Source organism: Uranotaenia lowii, chromosome 3 (assembly GCF_029784155.1).
Source record: "Uranotaenia lowii strain MFRU-FL chromosome 3, ASM2978415v1, whole genome shotgun sequence".
Classification (NCBI taxonomy): Eukaryota; Metazoa; Arthropoda; class Insecta; order Diptera; family Culicidae; genus Uranotaenia; species Uranotaenia lowii.
The window spans coordinates 50,790,769-50,812,559 of NC_073693.1; the positions used below are offsets into that span (position 1 = coordinate 50,790,769).

The following is a 21,791-nucleotide window of genomic DNA, read 5'->3' on the forward strand; positions in this document are numbered from 1 at the left end:
TCAATGACAAAAAAATAACAAAATTATGAGAAAATATGAGAAAAATACGACATTAAATTGATAAAAATAACAATAAAATGACAATGCCATGACCGAAATATGAAAAAAAAAAGACAAATGGCAGAAATTTTACAAATAAAATTCAAAAAACTGACAAAACTATAAAAAAAATGACACAAAGATTATAATAATGACAGAACTCGAAAAATAGCTTTGACAAAAATATTACTTATGTGACAAAAAAAGTCAAATAAAATGATTTAAAAAAATAACAAATTTGGCAAAATATTTCATATATCTGAAAACACAACAAAAAAATACAAATGAGATAAAAAATTGCCAAATGTGTCTATGATATGACAAAATTATATCAAAAATATGACAAAACCATGACAAAAAAAAATTAATATCACAGATTTGACAAAATTTTGTTTTAGTTCTGCAATTATTTCGTCATATTTTTTTCATTGTAAGACTTTTCTCATATGATTTCCAAAAAAAAAACAAGTAAATTTTGTCTTATTTGGACAAAAATGAACATCGTCCCAGGAGGCAACTGACTGACTGACAGTCCTATTTCGTCATTATTTTGTCATATTTATATCACATTTGTCAAATTTTTGTTAAACGATTTTAATTTTTTTTGCTAGATTTTTGTCATATTTTTGATAAGTAGTTGTCATTTAACTGTCGTATTTTTCATTTTATTTGACATATTTTTGTCGGAGTTCCATTCTCCATAATTCTGTCAGATTTTTGTCAAAACTGTGTCATATTTTAGCACATATGTTTGTCATAAACTTGAGATTTTAAAGTCAAACTTATGCCTTATTTTTACAAACTTTATCATTGTTTTTTATTTGTAGTTTAATCATATGCTTGTGATTTCAATGAACATTTTTTTACGTTATATTCGTATTGTTTTGTCTACTATTTGTCCTTATTTTAAATCTTATTTACTACAAAAAAAAACGGATATGATAGAAAATTGGCAAAAATGGCTAAAATATGACAAAAAATAACAAAAATTAAATTGAAAAATATGACAAAACTGTGACAAAAAAAAATTAAGTCAAAAAATTGACAAAATTTTGTTATAGTGCTGACTGTATTTTTTGGGGTTTTATTGTAAGTTTTTTATCCTAATTTTTATTCATTTTATCATTTGTCGTATTTTTGTTTAAAGTATGTAAGATTTTGTCATATGATTTTTTTTTTAAAAAAAAAGGTTAGTATTGTTTTTTTTTGTTAGTCGTTCCAACATCGTCATGTTATTGACGACTGATATCAATCATGTATTATTTATCGTAAAATTACTGAAAACTTATCCAGTTCAACTGTTTTTGATAGTTTGTATTGCGGATTTGAACAAATGGGTTTTAGGAGCTAACTGACTGACTGACTGTTATATTTAGTCATTTTTGGTCATATTGTTATCACATTTGTCAAATTTTTGTTAAATATTTTTTTTCCTGAATTTTTGTTATATTTTTGTTAAATATTAGTCATTTTACTGTCGTATTTTTCATTTTTTTGACATATTTTTGTCAAAATTTGGTTATATTTTTATTCAATTCTTCATAATGTTGTCAACATTTTGTCATTATTTTGTCAGAACTATGTCATATTCTTGCACATTTGTCATAGATTTTTCATTTTTATGTCAACCTTTGCCATATTTTTACCAATTTTGTCATAGTTTTTTTTTGTGGTTTTATCATACTTTTGTAATTTTATTGTACAATTTTCATTATTTTTATGTCATATTTGTAAATTTTTTTTCAAATATTTGTCCTCACTTTAGACCTGCTAGGTTTTTGCAAATTTTGTCGTGTGTTTCATCACATTTTTCTTACCTTAGTAGTTTTTGTCAATTTTCCTTCAAATATTTTTTATAATTTTGGAGTCTTATTTTTGGCCTAATTTTCAACTTGGTCGTTAAATTTCTGTCATTTGTCACATTTCCGTTGTCATTTTTTTTTGTAATACTTCTTTCAGATTTTTGACATTTGCTTGTATAATTTTGGTCATAGATTTTTGATAGTTTTGCCACATTTTTGTCATATTTATGTCATTATTTTGTTTTATTTTTATAACATTTTGGTAATATTTTTGTAGGGGAGAGTGGGGTAACGTGGGTCACTCTGATTATCTCAGATGTGTGTTACTCTTATGATCTTAGTTTTGTCATGTTTTTTTTTAACGTGGAAAAGGAATTTTTGATGAAACTTTAATAAGTCACACAAACGAAACCAATTTGAAAATCATAACTTGCGAGGAATCGTGGGCCACATTTTTAAGGATATCTTGGGCCACGTATATTTTCATGTTTTTATACACATTCAGAACTCAAAATACGATTTACCTATCTGTAAAGTTTTCTAGTGCCTAGTGAAGAGTTATGAAAAATATTTTGTCCATCCTTGATAAGGAATATTGCCGAAACTTTCGAAAGCCAAGTTCAAGGAATTATTCGATCAAACACAATCCTCTTTTTATATCGTCATCTGAAATTGCCTTAAAATAAAGAAATGAATTATGAAAATTCAGTTGTGGGTCAACTCATAAGCTTTACTCGTTATTTAGTCAATTTTGATTTGGTGGCCCACGATTTCCCACCATTTTTCAATATCCAAAAAAATGTTGCTTTTTTTTTCAAACAAGCAGAATACGGGAAAATAATTTATTGAAAATTCACAAAACATTTCTAATGATTTGTTCAAAATTTAGAAAACTATTCAATTTTTTTTCATTTTATCTTTTATAATAAAGAAGTTATAGAGCATAGATAAAGTGGCTCATGATTCTTCACTCTCTCATATATATTTTTCAGTTTTTTTTTAGGTTTTTGACATTTTTTGTTAATTTTTTTTTAAAATTTTTCATGTACTTTTCTTATAATACTGCAGGAAGTTCAAGCGATTTTCAGTTATTTACAGCATTTTGTAGTTAAGTGGTAGCCACCATATTGGATTTCAAGATGGCGTCGGACAAGGAATTTCAACTTTTATCCATTCAGCCTTGTGGTATTTTTCACCCAGATTTTCCCGTCGCAACTCGAACTGCGAGTGATGTCCAACAGCTTCATCCTAAAACGTCGCTCGTAAAACTGATCTTATATGCGCAACGCAACGTTTGGTTGCTGTTCAATCAAGTTCTACTCTCTCATTCTGATGCTCTCACTTTTTCTTTTCCGATCCGATCAGAATCCGACCAGAACCAGTGTATGTGTGTGTAACTTCCGAATCGCTCTTCTCTGAATTCAAATCGAACCCACCAAGAAATGTTTCCATTATTTCTATTCAATGCACTGGAACAAATCCTCATAGCAAACTCATTTATTTTTTCTTTCATCTTATTCTCTACAAGCCTCTTCACTCTATAGACATATTGTGGCAGTTCCATTCCAATGGTCATTTATTGTCATTTCCAATTTGTTTCCATTAAAAAAGACTAGCACCGCATTTTAAGCGAAAATCCGTGCTAAAAAAAAATCGCATTTTTCATAACAGTCACAGAAACGGTGATATAAACTGAATAAACAAACTTTTGAAAAAGATTTTTTGAGAAATTATCATTTGCGACTAAAAATACCCGATAAAGAATTTTCCAGTGTATGTCCGGACGAACTTTGGTTGAATTCACGCGATCGAGCCGGTTCTTCGTGGGAAAAATGGCTTCACTGTTGCCGGTCGATGCCGCTTTAAGGGAACTCCAAAGTGTGATTCAGATCCACGACCAACAAATCCAGCATCTGAACAACAAATTTCCAACATGATCAAGAGGAAATCTAGCAACTGTCTCGAATTTTAAAAGGTTTCATAACAGTTTTGAACATCTATTGCTGATAAAATTGAGATAATTTGTCGAAAAAATTGTAAAAAAATATCTCATGGGAAAATGCGTAAGTAAGGCAAGCTCGAAGATTTGAAAACAAATAAAATTCCCACGTTTTGGCTACTCAGGTTTTAAAAATACCTCGTATGTAAAATTTGTAACATGATTAATTTTTCTAAAATTCCATACATTTTCAACGAATGATTGAAAAAAAAAATGGATCACTCACGAATTCAAACCCGACTGCCGCATTACTCCACGGTTCGGAAATTCTCATTTTTCTTCGATTTATGAAAAATGCCTTGTACCTGCTGTCAGATTGACGTTTCCACCTATCCTTCCCCAGGATTCCTCCCCGTTTTTTTCCCTGAAAAAACATCTCCAGAAACCAATAAAAACTGACTGACTGACTGACAGACACCAGGAAGGGAAGAGGCTGGAATGGGCAGAACCTGCCCCGGAGTCAATCGAGCAACATTGTGTTATTCGTGTTATATAAATAAAACGAAAGCACGTGCTTTGCTTTCTCATCGTCGTCGTCGTCGTCGTTGGCAAAATCGATATCGAGCGCTGCCGTCAGAATATTCCGACACCATCGGCAGAACTCGACCTGTCCATCCTGTGTCAAGTCATCCTTAGCATGGCTCTGGCTAGCGAAAGAAAAGGAGGAGTAAGAGAAGAGACCGTCCGGGGTCATAAAAATCCGGGAGCCACACTTTTTTTCCTTTACTTTTTGGGGAGGCCGGAAGCGAAGAAAGGAACCAAGTGTTGACAGCTCTCCAATATACTCCCCACCAAACGAGGGATGGACTGACTTCTTCTTCCTGTAGTTTGAGGGTAGAAACGAGGGACAGGAAGTACTATGAAAGACAGACGACCACTTGTGTGAACGATCGGAAAAGAGTCAGGGGGAATCCGACAAAATCCGCAGTCCGAAACCGGCTGCTGGTGCTGCAGTGTTTGTGAAAATGAATGAATTCCGGTCCGGTGGATTTCCGGCTCCCGGTCTCGTTTGTACCCCGGACTACAACAGGAAGGAGAAACACCCACAAGAATAATATTTCATAAATACGTTTTAATATTGGATGGAGCAAAGCAGGGCTGCATAAAGCAACTCCATTTGAGCCATTAATAATGGAGAAATTATCGGCTTCGGCTGGTTTTCCCCCAAACCCGAGGCAGGAATTTCCTCCCGTGTTAAGAGACCAGAAACGAGAGAAGCTTTTCCTCATTTAGACTCCTAATAAGACAGTCATTGTCGGTCGAGAGGGCACAAATTTAGGACCGGCTTAGGAACCGAAATTGGGCCAAATCCTGGGCCCACGGCTTCCTTACTTTTACTTTAAGGAACATCGAGAAAAAGCCCCCGAAATTATGCAAATTTGAGCCGGTCGTCCGTCCGCCGCCATAAATTTTCCATTTTCTTCCCCGTACTTCCTCCGAAAAAGGCACGTGTGTTGCCGAAATTTTCCCGGTGACGGTCACAAGTCACACCCCAAAACCCAAAGAAGGAAGGAAGGAACAGGAAAGGCAAACGGTTTTCTATCAGTCTCGGGGCATGAGTTGTTTCTTGTCTCTTCTCTCTAGTCTCCTGCTCCTATACTCTAAGGCTAAGCCACATCGGATTATAATGCCCCCGTCATAAATTGCTGTAAATTGATGTTGCAGTAAAAGTTTCCTCAACGGTGTTTTTTTTCTGTTGCTCAGCTTGTTTGATTCATATTTTTCTTCCTACTTATTTTTTTTTTTGGTTCTACTTTGCTAGAGGAAAGCAAAAGAGGAACTCAAACGAGCACTGGCTGACTTGCACCTGTTTTCTTCCGTTAGACCGAATGGGGACTGCCGATGGAAATGGATAGGACTTTAAATAACTTCCGGGAAAGGTCCGGATTTATGACCTTATCTAGTTTTTGGTTCGAACAGTTTTGATGTATATTTTCCCTAATTTGAATCTCAACTTATTAAGCTGCCCCCACTTTTTAATGTTTGAATCGGAGAGGCAAAGAGATTGTAAATTACTTATACATATTTATCTGTATGAAAACTAAAATAAATAGTAGCTTATGGAGATAAATAAAATAGGATAAAAAGGAGTTGAGAAAAATTGAAAGGTTGACTTTAAAAAGAAAATATTGATTTTCTAGTATCAATTGAGTTTTGACACTTGATCTTAGTTTGTAGGTGGCCAACATTTTCAGCCGACAGGAAAATTCAATAAATGAGATTGGCCTGCGGGCCAAAAAAATATTGTTTTTTTTTCATTTAATTTTTTATAATTATTTTTCTAAACATTTTAATAACTTAAAATTATTTAAAAAAAAATTGAAAATATTTTAAATGGACTGATGGTATTTCTGTTACATTCTTTCAGAGAAGATATGCAGAAAAATTTATAAATTAAAAAATCTCTTTTTTCTGAAAAATTATGTTTTTGAAATTGCTATAATTTAAGTTTATATTTTTTCACTAGTATTGAAAAAAGTAACCAATTTCAAACATTATGTTTCAACTTTGATTCAAACTTGCTAATGTCAACTCGATTTGAAAGTCGAATATCTCCGCCATTTTTCAGGCGATTTTGACCTTAAAACGCCATTTCGAAACGTCATTTGATGCCATTTAAGCTATAAGTCGATACAGACCAAAAGAACGCGCTGGAATTCTAGTACCTACTTTTCATCAAATACGACTGTTTAGTTGTGAAAGCTGTGCGTGCTTACCGTTGAAATTAATGTCTTGAAAATAATTATTTTAACTATCTTACTCGTTCTCAGAATTTTACGGTTTACTTTTTTGCTTATTGTGAACATATTTCAAAATAAAAATTTACGCCAGCACACTAAAACTATTGACGAGCTTCAAGCTAGTATGCGATCTAAAATAACCACAATAAAACCCGAAATTCTGGCCGATAGTATGGCGAATGCCTGCGAAACAGTTATTTAACATTGAAACCGGAAACATCTTGATTGCACATTCTGCATGTTTTATAAAAAAATTCTAGAGCTGCTCTTCTTAAACCTGATGACATTTTCCATCGACCTTCAAAATTCTACCCCGCGGAGTTGACTTAAATCGGCATTAAACCAAACCCATTTTTTTTTTGTTGGACTAACTGTTTGCGTGAAAAGTTTCAAATTATGCTGAGATAACAATTCATATAACTTAAAATTGTTTCACAAGCAGTTTTCTAAAAGTACCGCTGAAAAATCTTTAAAACATGAGAAAACTGGAATAGAACTATTTAAATAAAAAATTAGGTAGCATTAGAAATTATTGGTCCATGTTTTTTTACGATTTAAAAAAATATTTAAAAAATGATTTCATTCGTAAAACAGAATTAGCATTTTGGATTGCTTTTTTCAAAAAAAAAAAATTGATCCTAAGTAAGGAAAAAAAACCGCAACCAAAACCTCGCAAATAGGCGAGGTTGGAAATTGAAAAAAATTGAATTGTTTAAGTTGTTTGAGTCAAAGTTTAATTTGTTTTGTATTTATTTTTACAAAATTTAAATAAATTAAGCTGTAGGTCAGTCGTAATGTGTTTTTAAAATTCACGGAAAATTTGCTGCTTTGTGAAATAACAAAACCGAAGAAGTACAGAAATAGTTTTTAAGCCCCTGTGGCTATGCACTTTATTAAAAAATTGTCTAAAAAAATGTCTAAAATCATCTATGAAGTTATTTGTAAAACGAAAGTATCAATTCGTAAGATGGTCTTAATTTATTTGCGCAAAAAAAGCTTGGCTTCCAGAGAGTTGACTGTGTATCAACGCTCATTTCAAATGCTCCAATGGTTATCATCCTTCCAAAAAGTTAACGTTATCGGAAAAAGGTGGTGTGAGATATATAACAAAATGCGGACGATGCTTCCCAAAATCTTGAAACTCAATATAAACCCAACTTGTTTATCATTTCAGTTATATCCGACTTTTGTGATAAATTGTTGAACAAATTTAAACGTTGAATAGTTCCCACGAATTTTTAGGACCAATGAAGCGATTTTTTACAATCTCCAAAGTAATGAATCATTATTAGTTCCAAAACTCGAAGAGCTAAATTTTTGAAAAGATTCACAGAATCTTGTTTTAAATTTGCGATTTTATAAAAAGTTCACAAATATGTTGACCTTGCTCAATTTTGTGAATATAATTTTTATTTTATAAAATCCAAAGCAACCAAAAGTCCCTTAAAATAGGTACAGAAAAGCTTATTCAGCCCAATCAAAGATAAAAAGCACGTTTCTTGCTGCTAAAAATTCACGTTCTTATAAATGCTTTACAGTTCCATAACACAAAACAAATCTTAATGACTTCCTATTCCGCTTCCTATGGCCTTTTGATTAAGCTTTCAAAAAAAGTAAAATTCCAATAAAATGCTTTTTAAATTGTCAAAATTGTCAAAATTGTCAATACTGTCAAAATTTTCAAAATTGTCAAAATTGTCAAATTGTCAAAATTGTCAAAATTGTCAAAATTGTCAAAATTGTCAAAATTGTCAAAATTGTCAAAATTGTCAAAATTGTCAAAATTGTCAAAATTGTCAAAATTGTCAAAATTGTCAAAATTGTCAAACTTGTCAAAATTGTCAAAATTGTCAAAATTGTCAAAATTGTCAAAATTGTCAAAATTGTCAAAATTGTCAAAATTGTCAAAATTGTCAAAATTGTCAAAATTGTCAAAATTGTCAAAATTGTCAAAATTGTCAAAATTGTCAAAATTGTCAAAATTGTCAAAATTGTCAAAATTGTCAAAATTGTCAAAATAGTCAAAATAGTCAAAATAGTCAAAATAGTAAAAATTGTCAAAATTGTCAAAATTGTCAAAATTGAAAAAATTGTCAAAATTGTCAAATTGTCAAATTGTCAAAATTGTCAAAATTGTCAAAATTGTCAAAATTGTCAAAATTGTCAAAATTGTCAAAATTGTCAAAATTGTCAAAATTGTCAAAATTATCAAAATTGTGAAAATTGGCAAAATTGTCAAAATTGTCAAATTTGTCAAATTGGTCAAAATTGTCAAAATTGTCAAATTTGTCAAAATTGTCAAATTGTCAAAATTGTCAAAATTGTCAAAATTGTCAAAATTGTCAAAATTGTCAAAATTGTCAAAATTGTCAAAATTGTCAAAATTGTCAAAATTGTCAAAATTGTCAAAATTGTCAAAATTGTCAAAATTGTCAAAATTGTCAAAATTGTCAAAATTGTCAAAATTGTCAAAATTGTCAAAATTGTCAAAATTGTCAAAATTGTCAAAATTGTCAAAATTGTCAAAATTGTCAAAATTGTCAAAATTGTCAAAATTGTCAAAATTGTCAAAATTGTCAAAATTGTCAAAATTGTCAAAATTGTCAAAATTGTCAAAATTGTCAAAATTGTCAAAATTGTCAAAATTGTCAAAATTGTCAAAATTGTCAAAATTGTCAAAATTGTCAAAATTGTCAAAATTGTCAAAATTGTCAAAATTGTCAAAATTGTCAAAATTGTCAAAATTGTCAAAATTTACATTGAATAAAGAAATCATCACGAATAAGGTTTTCTCTGGCAAACAGCATTTAAAATTGTATAAAATTGTATAACTTTTTATCTTCAGAGTGATTCATCTATGTAGATCTATAGTGCTTCTGCGCATATTTATGTAAGATTCGTAATTTCTTCTGTCATCAAATTCTCTGCTTCTCTCCGAAAGTTCATGATCCATGGTAAAGGCTTTTTCTGGCCATTTAATGTTTTTGTTGAAGCGAAAAAACATTTTTGAAATTTCTGGCATTTTAAAACTAATTAAACAAAAAAAAACTTCCTTCTTACTTCAGAAATATTTATCCAACTAATTTCTTTTTAAAAATCAAAAACGGATACAGAATATCGTTTAAATTTAATATACTCTGTCTTGGTAGATTTTTTTTTTCAATGTTGAAAATTCACCTCTCTTCAGATTTTAACTGTAAATTAAAATGTTCAGGATTTTTTACATAGCTTAACTAAACTAAACATGAACATTCATCTCATGTTTGAAATTATAACCTTTGGAAGTTTTTCGAAATTGTTACCATTTTACAGTCCTGGTAAAGTTCTTCCCAATTAGTTCAATGCCTGGTCCTGTAACGACGTCCTTTCTTAGTTGCTCGTCTTGTTTCCATCTGAGGCTGACAAAAATCAGAACCTGCAACACTTGCTGCGAATAAAGGATTAAAAATGGAAGCTGTTATTTTTTCCCGTCCATTAAACCAATCTTCTGGAGCACCATTCAAAGAGCCGAGGGTCTGAAGAGGGAGCTTGGCCGAAAAACTGCAGCATAAATTGCAGATTTCTTACTCGTTTTTGTGTGCCTCCACCGAGAATTCGATGACTTGGAAATGGAAAAACAACATCAATCCACCAGATGATGGCAGCTGCAATCGGACGAAAGCACACAAAAAATATGATAATTTTCCTGCAGCGACAAATTTTGATTTGCAGCCCGTTCCTGGAGAAGGGGCAGGGGGAGGGTCCAAGGAAGGGGGATGTGGAAATTAAAATCCATCTGCAAATGAAACTGTTTTCCTTCTGATTTTATTTTCCCGGGGAACTGCAAGAAGTTGCCGCTCTGCCAGTTGAATGATAATTGTCCGTTCGATGCTTTGTCAAAATTATTTATGAAAAAAAAAACGGGAAAAGATGGATCCCGGAAAATGGGTGTTTTCGTAGTTGTTTTTCTCCATCTCTGGACGCGAAACGGTCGTTAAGCATTGCAGATCATCGAGCCGTGGCTAATTGTCGGTGATTTTGCTGCCTGAAGTTTTTGTAAGATTTTTCAGAGTGGACCTCAAGATTTGGATGGGTAAAATGGGCAAAAAATGATTTAAAGAAAGAAACGATTTTAAAGACTTACAGGATGAAAGGAATCAATGAATGGAATCAAAATTTTTAGATTTCGAATTAAATACTAAACCTTATGTCTAGAACTAGAAATATCTTTTTTTTAATTAAAAAAAAACTCCTAAATGTAGGTATAAGAATAAAATCTAGGATATCTTACAAAATTTGAATTTCCTCTCTTCCAGGCTACACCCGGGACATCTCGCACCACTTCACCGCCTATCTTCCGAAGCTGGAACACGATGCCTATCAGCAAACGACGCCAACAAATCCGACGACTCACTACGCCCTTCCGCCAACGCCGACGTCACCTCCAAGATCACCGCACAGCGAAGATAACCATCGGCACAGTCCTTCCTCCCTAGATGGCAGCAGTAGTAGTCCAACGTCGGTGGCAGCAGCTGCCGCCGCAAAACAGCGACTTCTCTTCACCAGCAGTTCCGGAACGGCTTTATCGTTGCCACCCAAGAAGAAGGACATCTACCGACCCTATTCGCTGGACGACAGGCCCCGGAACTATGAAATTCGGATACCGGCCGAAGAAGACCTTCACGCGGCTCACGCCATCTTGGATCTTAGTGCTTCGACGGCGTTTCTTCCTCCGCCGGCACCGCATCAGTTGTTGCAGCAACAGCAGCTTCATCATCACCATCAGTTGATGGTTCAGGATGACCAGCGAGGTCCTCAGATGGTCCCGAGTTCCTTGGGATCTCCAGAACAGAACGAGAACTTGAACAGCACAAACACCCTGGAGGACTCGAAGTCCTGCAAAACGGTGGCTTATACCTATGAGGCATTTTTCGTTAGCGATGGACGGTCGAAGAAGAAGATCGCGGATCCGAAGACGGTCCTGGAGACCAAGGCCAAGTATACCTGTACCGAGTGTGGGAAGCAGTACGCTACCTCGAGTAATCTTTCGAGGCATAAGCAGACGCATCGGAGTTTGGACTCGCAGTCGGCGAAGAAGTGTCACACCTGTGGGAAGGCTTACGTATCAATGCCGGCCTTAGCTATGCACCTGTTGACGCACAAGTTGTCGCACAGCTGCGGAGTTTGCGGGAAGCTGTTTTCGAGGCCTTGGCTGTTGCAGGGTCATCTGAGGTCCCACACTGGGGAGAAACCTTATGGATGTGCCCATTGTGGAAAGGCCTTCGCCGATCGATCTAACCTGAGGGCGCACATGCAGACCCATTCGGTGGACAAGAACTACCAGTGCCAGCGGTGTCACAAGACGTTCGCACTGAAATCGTACCTCAACAAGCATCTGGAGTCGGCCTGCTTCAAGGATGATTCCTGTATGAGTCCGGTGATGGGTATGCGAGGGTCAATGGACGGAATGGACGATGATGAACTGTCGAATCCGGGGCCGCTAATGGGGGAAAAGTTTGGAGATCGGATGGTCATGGTGAAGAAGGAGGCCTCCGATGAAGCACTAAATCAAAACTTCGCGACCCTGGCGGCGGCTGCTGCGGCAAGTGGTGCTGGAACCGGAAATATTTTGGTGATGAAAAATGTGGCCGGAAGTCTAAACGGGTTGGTGACTAGCGGCGGTTCTCCGGCGGCGGCAATCTTGACGACGGCGGCTAACCATCCAACGGCGGCTGTTTTAGGCACGGTGAACGGAGCGACGGCCATCCTGACGACCTCGAGTAGCGGCCATCCGACGACGGCCGTCCACATCAATGTCAACTTCAGCGGGTAACCGATGGTGGACGCGGCCAATCACCAACACCACCAATTGGCCGCCGCCAAGGCTTATCGAATTATTTTAAACTAAACCTTGGTTGACGCCCCTGTACAGAGACCGGCTTCACCCTTTTCAACGATTCCCAGCTGTGCAATTGCTTCAAGGTAGTAGTTTTCGAGATTTATCTTTAAAGCATTTCTGAGGTCAGTTGAGGGCTACCCTCGATAACCCCTAATAGGAAACAGCTGTAAGTAGCATTCCGTTTTCCACTTAAAGGAAACGCCACCTAGAGTCCTTTCCTCATTTTTCAAAGCGTTACTTGATTCCTACTTCTCCTTAAAAAACTATTCTAGCCGAACCCTAAAGCCCTTTAAAATGGGCCCAGCATTAAACCTAGAACTATACACTCTTTAAAAAAATTATTGCAAAGGCAAGTATTTACACGAAAAACTGCAATTATACAATTTTACCCAAAGGTCAAAACTAAGTCAAAGCATTACGCAAGCAAACAAAAGAGCAATTCCCCATTTCAATTAGAACATCATTTAGTGCGATTTTTATCGATGCAATTAGTGAGCCCGTGAACCCGATTTTCGAACGGAAGGGAACGTCCAAAACTTCGTCGTTGAGGCCGGTGGATGGCTTCCGCTTCCTGTTTTTTCCGCCTCACTTCCACCGACCCTCAACCATCAAGACGTTCCCAGAGATCAATTATATCTAACTACTCACACCATATGCCTACCTTTCTTATAGACTCAAACAAAAAAGTCACACTCAATCATTCACTCACTCACTCACCTTAAACCACACGCATACATATTTAAAAAAAAAAACTATGTATTAACCTCAATTAGAATTCCTCCTTAGAAGTTACAGTCAGTGACAAAACAACAACAAAAAAAAAGCGAAAAAAAACGGAAATGTATCGAAAAAAAAAAAGAAATCAAATTCCAAAGTACCAGAAAAAAAAACCAAAAAACCAATTTCCTAGTTTTAAGGTTATGTTCCGTTTGTTGAAAACCAAGGAAAACAAGTAGTTTTAATTACGTTCTGTAGAAAAGTATGAAGCAATGTAAAACCCACGTCACCTCCAAATGGAAAGCAGGAAACAGGAAACGCGCTTATCACACCCCGAGAATCGACCCTGCCTGTTCCTTTTTTTTTAACGGCGACAACTTTCAAAAAGGTTATCTCACTCCTTGTCTGAAAAAAAGCAACAACAAAACTACTGGGGACAAGAAAGAAGTAAAACAACTGTCAAACTCATAATTTGGGTCCCCACCCTTCAGCCAAAACCGATATCTCGGGGGTTCTCGTCGTTATCGGGGCAAAAGTCACCCTTCATTCACACACAAATAAAATGAAGCAATAAATACATACCGTGGGGTCTGCTCCCATGTTTCTTTTTTTATTTCGGTGCCTCGTTTGGAAAAATGATTGCTGGAAAACTGTTTTTCAGCCATCCGCCCACCATTTTTTTATTCTCAAAAGGAAACTGGCGGTGGAGAACCTTGCTGATAGCAGCAGTTCCATGTTCGGGACCGAAACCCAAACCCTGATCGAAGTCACGCCACTTGTGTGACTTTTAAACGGTGTGACCCTACTGCTGCCTGCTATCCGGTGACAGCCAGTCATTTCTGATTATGTTGTACGAACCGATTGGAGCTGGAGCAGCGTTCTTGTTGACACATTTGTAGAGGAAGGTTCCACTTTGCCCCGAAAGTAATGAGTGACGTGAAAGAAGTTTTCCGAGGCATGTTGAAAAGTTTTAGTTTTGGGAAAAAAGATTGTTTAAGAAAATTGTGGAGCAAATTAACATTATTAAAATCAGTGGGTACCTTTTGGCGTACAGTAATACAGTAACCTTTCAAGAACCCATTAAATTCTCCGAGATCATTCGTTCTATATGTTTAATTCTTGTTGTCTACTTGTCAAAACCCAAGCAACTTATTTTTTTTCCCTACGAATACCGTTTGACACTTAAAAAGATCCAACTAGTTTTCAGCGGGTGATAGCTTATTCTTTCGGGTGTCGATTAATTTTTTCCCGCCCTATGATTTCGTGAAAGAACTGGCTCATTTTCTGAAGATATTCTTTTTGTTTATTACCGAAAATGACTGACTGAGTTCTGTTTAAGTGGATTCCCCTACTTATTACTTCTTTCCGTGAAATAATGTTATGAGTTCCATTTGGAGCGAAAAATGATCCAAACATATTTCAGAGAATTATGTCTCATTAGAGATTTTTTTTTAAATTTATACCCTGTCCTATTATCGAACCAAGAAATACAAACTGAAACACTATTCAGTAAATTTTGGATCTTCATATAAACCGAAGCAAATTTTCGAAGTGAAAAAAAAGAATTGGCAAAACATTATAATCCATTTTGGCACGAAAAATATGTCAGACACTTTCCAGCTAATGATGGCGAACCCTTCAAATGTTGAAATATGTTTTTTATTTTCTTCCAATCCTAGAGGAGATTCTAAAAATGATCATACCGACTCAAATTTCAGAAATCATGTGATACCACAAACAATTCTACCAAATTTAAGTCCAAACATTCCGTTAATTTAAAAAATTTCAATAAAACAATACAAGTGCCGTTTGGTACGAAAAATGATCCAAACAATTTTCAGCGAGTGATGGCACACTCTTTAATTTTGAAATATTTTAATATTTCCATACAAGCCTAGAAAGCATTTTAAAAATTATCACACACACTCAAAACAAGGAAATCATGAAACACAACAAACGAGTTGATTGAATTTATGACCAAACATTGAATTTTAAATTAATTTTAAAATTTTTAGTAAAACCAATGCGAATGTCTTTTGGTACGAAAAATGATCCAGACTATGTTTAGCGAGTGATGGCTTGTTTTATCGAATGATCAAACTTTTATTTCCATATTCTGATATAGAGTGAAGGAGCTCAATATCTTCCCGGTAAAAAGAAATCCTACAGAGGATTCCACCAAATAATGGACGAGGAAATCGAATGTTCTCTTTTTGAAAAACTTTAATGAAACCTGCGAATTTCGATTGGCACGAAAAATGATTCAAATATTGTTCAGCGAATGATGATTAATTTGCTCACATCTCATTTAGTTTCTCTCCTATTTTGGGTAACCGATGAATTGTTTTTTCGATCAATTTCCGACTTGTAGTTTTCCAAAAAATGTGAGATAACCTTAGAAAAGGTCCCGTTTATAAAAATACTCCAAATTAGAGAAAACCTGTCGTTTGAAAAAATTTCAGTTTTTTTCAGAAAAAAGAAGGAAAATGTTCAACCTAATTGTAATTTCGATAAAGAATTCTTGGAAAATCAGGTATCTTTAGTAACATTCCTCAGTAGATTCCAAACAAAAAAACCAGTAAACTTTTCACTAGCACCTAAGGCTCACGTGTTCCTTCTTTTGAAGAGGGAAAAAGCATTGTCACTTGAAGCAGTTTTTGAAGGAAAAGAAAAAACGTTACAGTGGTAAAACAAAAAGCATTGAATGATTGAGGTAGAAAATGGCAAAAGACCGCATGTTAGTGAAAAGATAATAACATTAGCGTTAGAGATATGAATATATTAAAAAACTAATCAATCAAACGAAAATATCTAGTCTTCACCTAGTCTGTTTCAAGTGTGGCAAGAGAAAAGATAGATTTTTGATAAAATTTCACAATTTGTATCAAAAATGTGAAAATTTAACCTGAAATTTATCTTTGAATGTCACTGATCTTGGAAAAAAACTTTCCAACTTTGTCTAGTCTGTGAACTGTCGAATTCTAACATTTTCATTTTTCCACAAGCTTTTATTTCCCTGTCACTTTTTTACGTTCATTCTAAAGAAAATCTTTCGAAGGATTGTGAATTTAAAAGAAAAAAAACTGGCAACACATCGAATTTATTAGGGATATGCATTTCAACTTAGTTTAAACAATTTTTACTCAAAAAGTAAAACAACCATACGGCAACGAAAAAAGAAGACCATGATTTGTTTGAAATCAACGAATGAGACAGTTCCCTTTTTGGAGCAAAAGCAAAGGAAAATTATGGTCTTACTATTTTGAAAACAAAAAAAAACATTTAATTAAGATAAAGAACTCAAATCAAGCAACGAAAGTTCTGAACGAAAAGCAACGTTTCTGAAACAACGAATTAGGGTATAAGCAAAAGCAACGAAAAAAAGCAATTGTAAACGAATTAAGTTTTTCCTCAAGTTGAATATCTTCAAATCGAGTTAAAGTCCTAAGAAAAAAAAGCTCGAACCTTCTTTCTGTAAATAGTGTTCTCTAAATTTCAGCAACTCTTCGGTATTCCACGTGAGCGTTTTCTCTCGTTTTTGTGAGGTTTTCTTGAGCCAAGTAAAGAAAGGAAAACAAAACAGTTAAATTAATTTTAGGATATTTCAGTTAAAAAACTAATCCCCCGGAAGTTCTTCGACTTTTTAAAGAGTTCACTGAAAAAAAAAACAACAACTTAAAAATTGTTTAAGAAGAAATAAGGGGGACGCTGCAAAATAATGAAGCGCTTTTTTAGATGTTGATTAAGTAATCCTCCCAAGTATGATGGTTCCAAAGCTGCAAATAGTAGTACGTAAGGTGGTTCTAGCAAAAAAAAAAAAAAGCGACAAAAAACAAGAAGAGATTCTAGATCTCGTAGCCTTAGATTTTATAACCGGAAGACATGAATGAGAGAAGTAAAAGATAGAAGAAGAAAAAAACTCAAAGCCCCTCAGATTGTAAATAGCTGTCACTCATTCGTTCGGTTTAGTTTTTTTGCGTTGATAATTTTGGAGAGAATTAATACCTCCAATCAATCATCTAAGAGTGGTCTAACCCTTGCCGGTTCGCTCGAGGAAATTTCGATAATGAGCCACCCTTCTTAGTGAAGGAAAGAGACACCCGATGACTGACAGGTGTCAAAGTTGCGAGGAAAATTGATAATCAGCTATGGTTTTCTTGAAAATCTTCGAGTTTGAACCCGGTTTAAAGGGTTTTTATTTGTTTTGTGAAACCTAGAACATAGATTAAGGTTTTCTTCCTATCTTTTTGTCGAATTTAATTTTAAAACTTAACTTTTTTCCTCTTAAAGCAATCGGACTAGATTACGAGCTGATGGTGGAGGATGTGGGAAAATACGTGCAATAGGATTTGAAATTCTTCGGGGTTTTGGAGGCTTGAAGATGGATTCTTAAAAAAAACATCTTTCAGTTCAACCGACCCCAAGAAAAAAAAGTTTGAACCAGTGTGATGGATGTGGATTTGCAGTGTTGTGTAGAGGTAAAAGATTGAAGAGGAAGAAAACAAAATAAGCAAAGAGAAAGACAGTACCTTGATTGAGTCGATGAAGTGATTAGTTGAAGAGAGAGAAAGCGAGAGTTTGAAGAGTTTGTAAATCTAGTAGCAGCAGGTCTAAGTATTGTAAAGTCAATTTCGTTTCTTCGGATTCGGGAGATCCCTACTGCATCTTGTGGTTAGCTTTTCGAGGATTTGAACTCTAAAATCAGTCCTCGAGGAAAACCGCAGGTGTTTGTCAATTCTAATTTTAAAACGTAACGTATCCTATCTTACGCAAATGGCAAGATCAATTAGTTATCCATCCATCCAAAAAAAAAACAAACGAAAAATCGAACACAAAACAGAGAGCTTTAGTCCATGGTTAAGCGGTAGGCAACTCTAAACTCTAAACTTTAACCTCAACCGAGTCACAAGCGGACACATTTGTATCTTCGTACATTATATTATATTGTATTAAATTATAAACACAATTATTCTAACAAACCAATCACTATAACCTTCGGTAAGTCCCCCTGTTAATTATTACCCAAACTTTCTCAGCAGTAGAGTTAACTCAAAAGGAAGCAGCCGGGCTGGAGCTGGTGGCTTCTTGGAGATGGTTTTGGAATAACTGAAATCGTATGGCAGCTTCGCGAAGTTGAAGATAAAAAAAAATGCATAAGAAGTACTTTAAAGGAAAATTCATGCAAGTTGAACTGTCTAATGTTTTTAAGTGTATATTAGATTTCCTTGAATTTGTTTGATCTTTATAAATGTTCATTTTACCAAAACCGCTTTTTCGAGGTTTTAAAAATGACGTTTGGCACAAAGAATGCACCATCCAATTTTCAACGAGTGATGAATGTCAGGATTGCCAATTTTATGTAAATTTAACCCGTTGCTTTGTAATTTTGTGGCATATTTTGCTCAAAATATCAACTTATATTTCATTTTTTGGATCAAATACTCTTTTTGGACTAAAATTTTTGAAATCTAGGAATGGAAGTTCAACAAATCGAATTCATGCGGATACCTTTTGGCACAAGAATGGATCCATCCACGTTTCAACGAGTTTTGAATAGCAGAATCACCAAAGTAACAATAAGAAATGACAATTGCGTCGTTCATCACAAAAATGACGCTTTTAAGTATAAACCGCGTCAAAGTATGCTTTTTTTCAGAGCAATTGAAACGATAAGGTTAATGAAAGTAACATTCTGGACCGATAGAAATGGTGCAAATGTCGTTTGGTTTTAAAAATGATCCAAACTTTTATCAACGAGTGATGGATGTCAGGATCGCCAATGCAATGTGGATTCGATCTCGTGGCATATTTTGTCAACTTAGATAACATTTTTTGGATCAAATACTCTTTTCGGACAAAAAATGCTGAAATCTAGGAATGGAGGTTCGCCAAATCGAATTCATGCGGATACCTTTTGGCACAATAATGGATCCATCCATGTTTCAACGAGTTATGAAAAGCAGGATTGCCAAAATAGCCATAAGAAACGACAATCACGTCGTTCATCACCAAAATTACGCTTTCAAGTATAAACTGCGTTAAATTATGCTTTTTTCAGAGCATTTGAAATGATAAGGCTAACAAAAGTAACATTTTAGGCCGATCGAAAGAAAGCGTATGTCGTTTGGCTTAAAAAGTGATCCAAACATTTTCCAAGGAGTGATTTGACTGCATACGTTTTTACTATTTTCTTTTAATCAGTTATCAATTATATTTGAACTCGCATCATCATTTTGAAAATTTCTCAAAAAGTGATTTTCAAGAGTAAGCCACATATGTATTCCACTGTTTCAAAACCATCGAAAGAAGATCTTCTCCACGCTAAGCTTCAGCTGGCCTTCCAACCTCCCTTTCATTCAACCGATCCCTGATGCGGTGAGTAAAAAAAACAAAAATTGGCTTAAAACCGATTAAAAAGGAGTGTGTTCTAGTCAAAGACATATTGTATATTTAACTAAGGAAAACGAAAACTAAATCAAATTATAGAAGAAACCCATGCAATTCCATCGAGAAGCAATTTTTCTAGCGTTAAGCAGCAACTCTGAACATACACACACACACAGTCACTAAACGAAAAGGCTTTGAATTGATCTCATCCTAGTTGATAAGTAAAAGTTGAGCCGCCCTTTGAATAAAATGTTTATATAAAAAAAAGATAAACTATCTCCATCTCTCTTGCTCTCAGGATCGTTAGGGTTCTAAATCAGTCAGTGAGAAACACTAGCAACATGTACATATAGAAGAATGGTTTTCAAAAACCAAACCCAGAGGGAGCGGACCCATACAGTAGAGAAAAACCAAAAAGTAATAATAATGTAGAGGCAAACTTAGCCGAACTAAGCATTTAGCAAAACGGCAAAAATCTGCTCTTGAGGGTAGGAAAGCTACAATAATTAAAACTATGAGAAACATTATAAGCTAAGAGAGGTGAAATGAAAAAAAAAAACACAAGTAGAACTAGAAACTCTAGCTGATAGTGGATTTTATACTCCCCTCGATTTAGAAGAATCCAACCAAAACAAACTGACAAACTTTAAAGAAAAAGTTTCAACAAAAAAGTTTGGATGATTTAAACTTATAAAACAAATTGGTGCGTGAGTGGAAGTTCTGCCAAAATTTAAAAAAACAAGAACAGCTTCAAAAGTACGTTCCTTGGCAGAAGATTTTCGATTTTTTGTCCCCCACAAATACCTACATACACTTACTCTAGCTTAAGTAGACACGTTTTACAAACTATTTATTTATTTATTAATTTATTCAATCACAACTTCTTCCCTAAGGAGGAAACCAAAAGAAAGCAGAAGAAGCTAAGTCAAAAACAACTTAACCGTAGGCCAGTACTGATGCATATATTCTCCCGTTCTTTGGGAACGGTTTTACTTAACGACTTATATGAAACGGAAAGCAACAGATCAAAGCTTGAACAAACGGACACTGAAAAAAAATACACGAAAAAAACACACACGGACACAGACAAATAGAGAAAGAGCAATTGTACATAAGCAATATAGTATAGATTATATTGAAGCAGGAGTGGATCAGCAGAAAAGTGAAGTTTTAAACCAGTAAACTGAAGAGCAAAAATTATTACTTTTAGCAAGCAACCAATACTCAAACGAAGAAATAAAAACAAGCAAAACTTTGCAGTAGTGAGCAATATTATATTCTATATATATATTTAAAGAGAAAATTCAGAAGCAAAACAAACGAAAAAAACACTAACCCCCAAAAGAAAAAGACAAAAAAAAAACGAACAAACCGACAACACTGAAAGGTAATATTTTTATAGCATCCAACGGTGAACCAGACAACTAGTCACAACAATAACGAAAAAAAAGAAGTGAACAGAAGCATAAAAAAACAACCTTTGGCACAGTTTGAGACTCAATGAAACAGATGTAAACAAAACAAGACAACAAAAAAGGCAAAAGATCGCGCAAAGCCTTAGTCCAGGCAAAGCAAACAACTTGAAGGCGCAAGACAACAGTACTTATTCGATTCGATTGAATGATATTATACAATAACGAGAAACAAAAATAACAACAAAAAAACAACTATTTAAGATAATTGAAGGAAGCAAAAAAAAAACGAAAGAAAAAAAATCTTGGACAAATATGCAAAACATCCAGAAGACAAAAAAAACTATTATTATTATTATTATTATGATTATTATTATTATAAAATAATTATTATGATTATTATTGATAATGCAAGAAAAAGAATGAAATATAGAAAAAAAAACATTTGAAAAGTTTATGAAGCAAAACCGAGCGTTGTTTTTTTTTTTTTATTTCGTTTCAATTCAATTTTGTCACAATTTCTTTCGAACTGTCCCTGTCTGACTCTTGGTTCTCTGTCGTCTGTCTTCTCTGAATTTGATTTCCTCCTTGAAGTTTCTTTTGTTGATTTACCCTTCATCAAGGTGGTTGAAATTCCGCTCGCTGATTTTCGATTTAAAATTGAATGAAATACATTTTTTAGTAAGGTAAGTATTCTTTCCAAATTTTGTAACTAAAATGTAGATTAAGTGTAAAAAATTGTGTTTGTGTGGTGACCAAAAACGAGTTGAATTTCAATGCCACCGGTTTCTTATCTTTGTTTGGTTTTCTTCTTTC

General features: G+C 34.5%; 1 protein-coding gene across 1 annotated transcript in view; it reads left to right on the top strand.

The window, feature by feature from the left end:
- Positions 1-21,446, top strand: part of LOC129751684 (B-cell lymphoma 6 protein homolog) — a 131,185-nt gene extending 109,739 nt beyond the window's left edge. Inside the window, exon 2 of the mRNA XM_055747339.1 lies at positions 10,877-21,446. Coding sequence (XP_055603314.1) covers positions 10,877-12,393 — 1,517 coding nt within the window. The 3' untranslated portion in view covers positions 12,394-21,446. The remainder of the gene's footprint in view (positions 1-10,876) is intronic.
- The last annotated feature ends 345 nt before the right edge of the window (positions 21,447-21,791 follow it).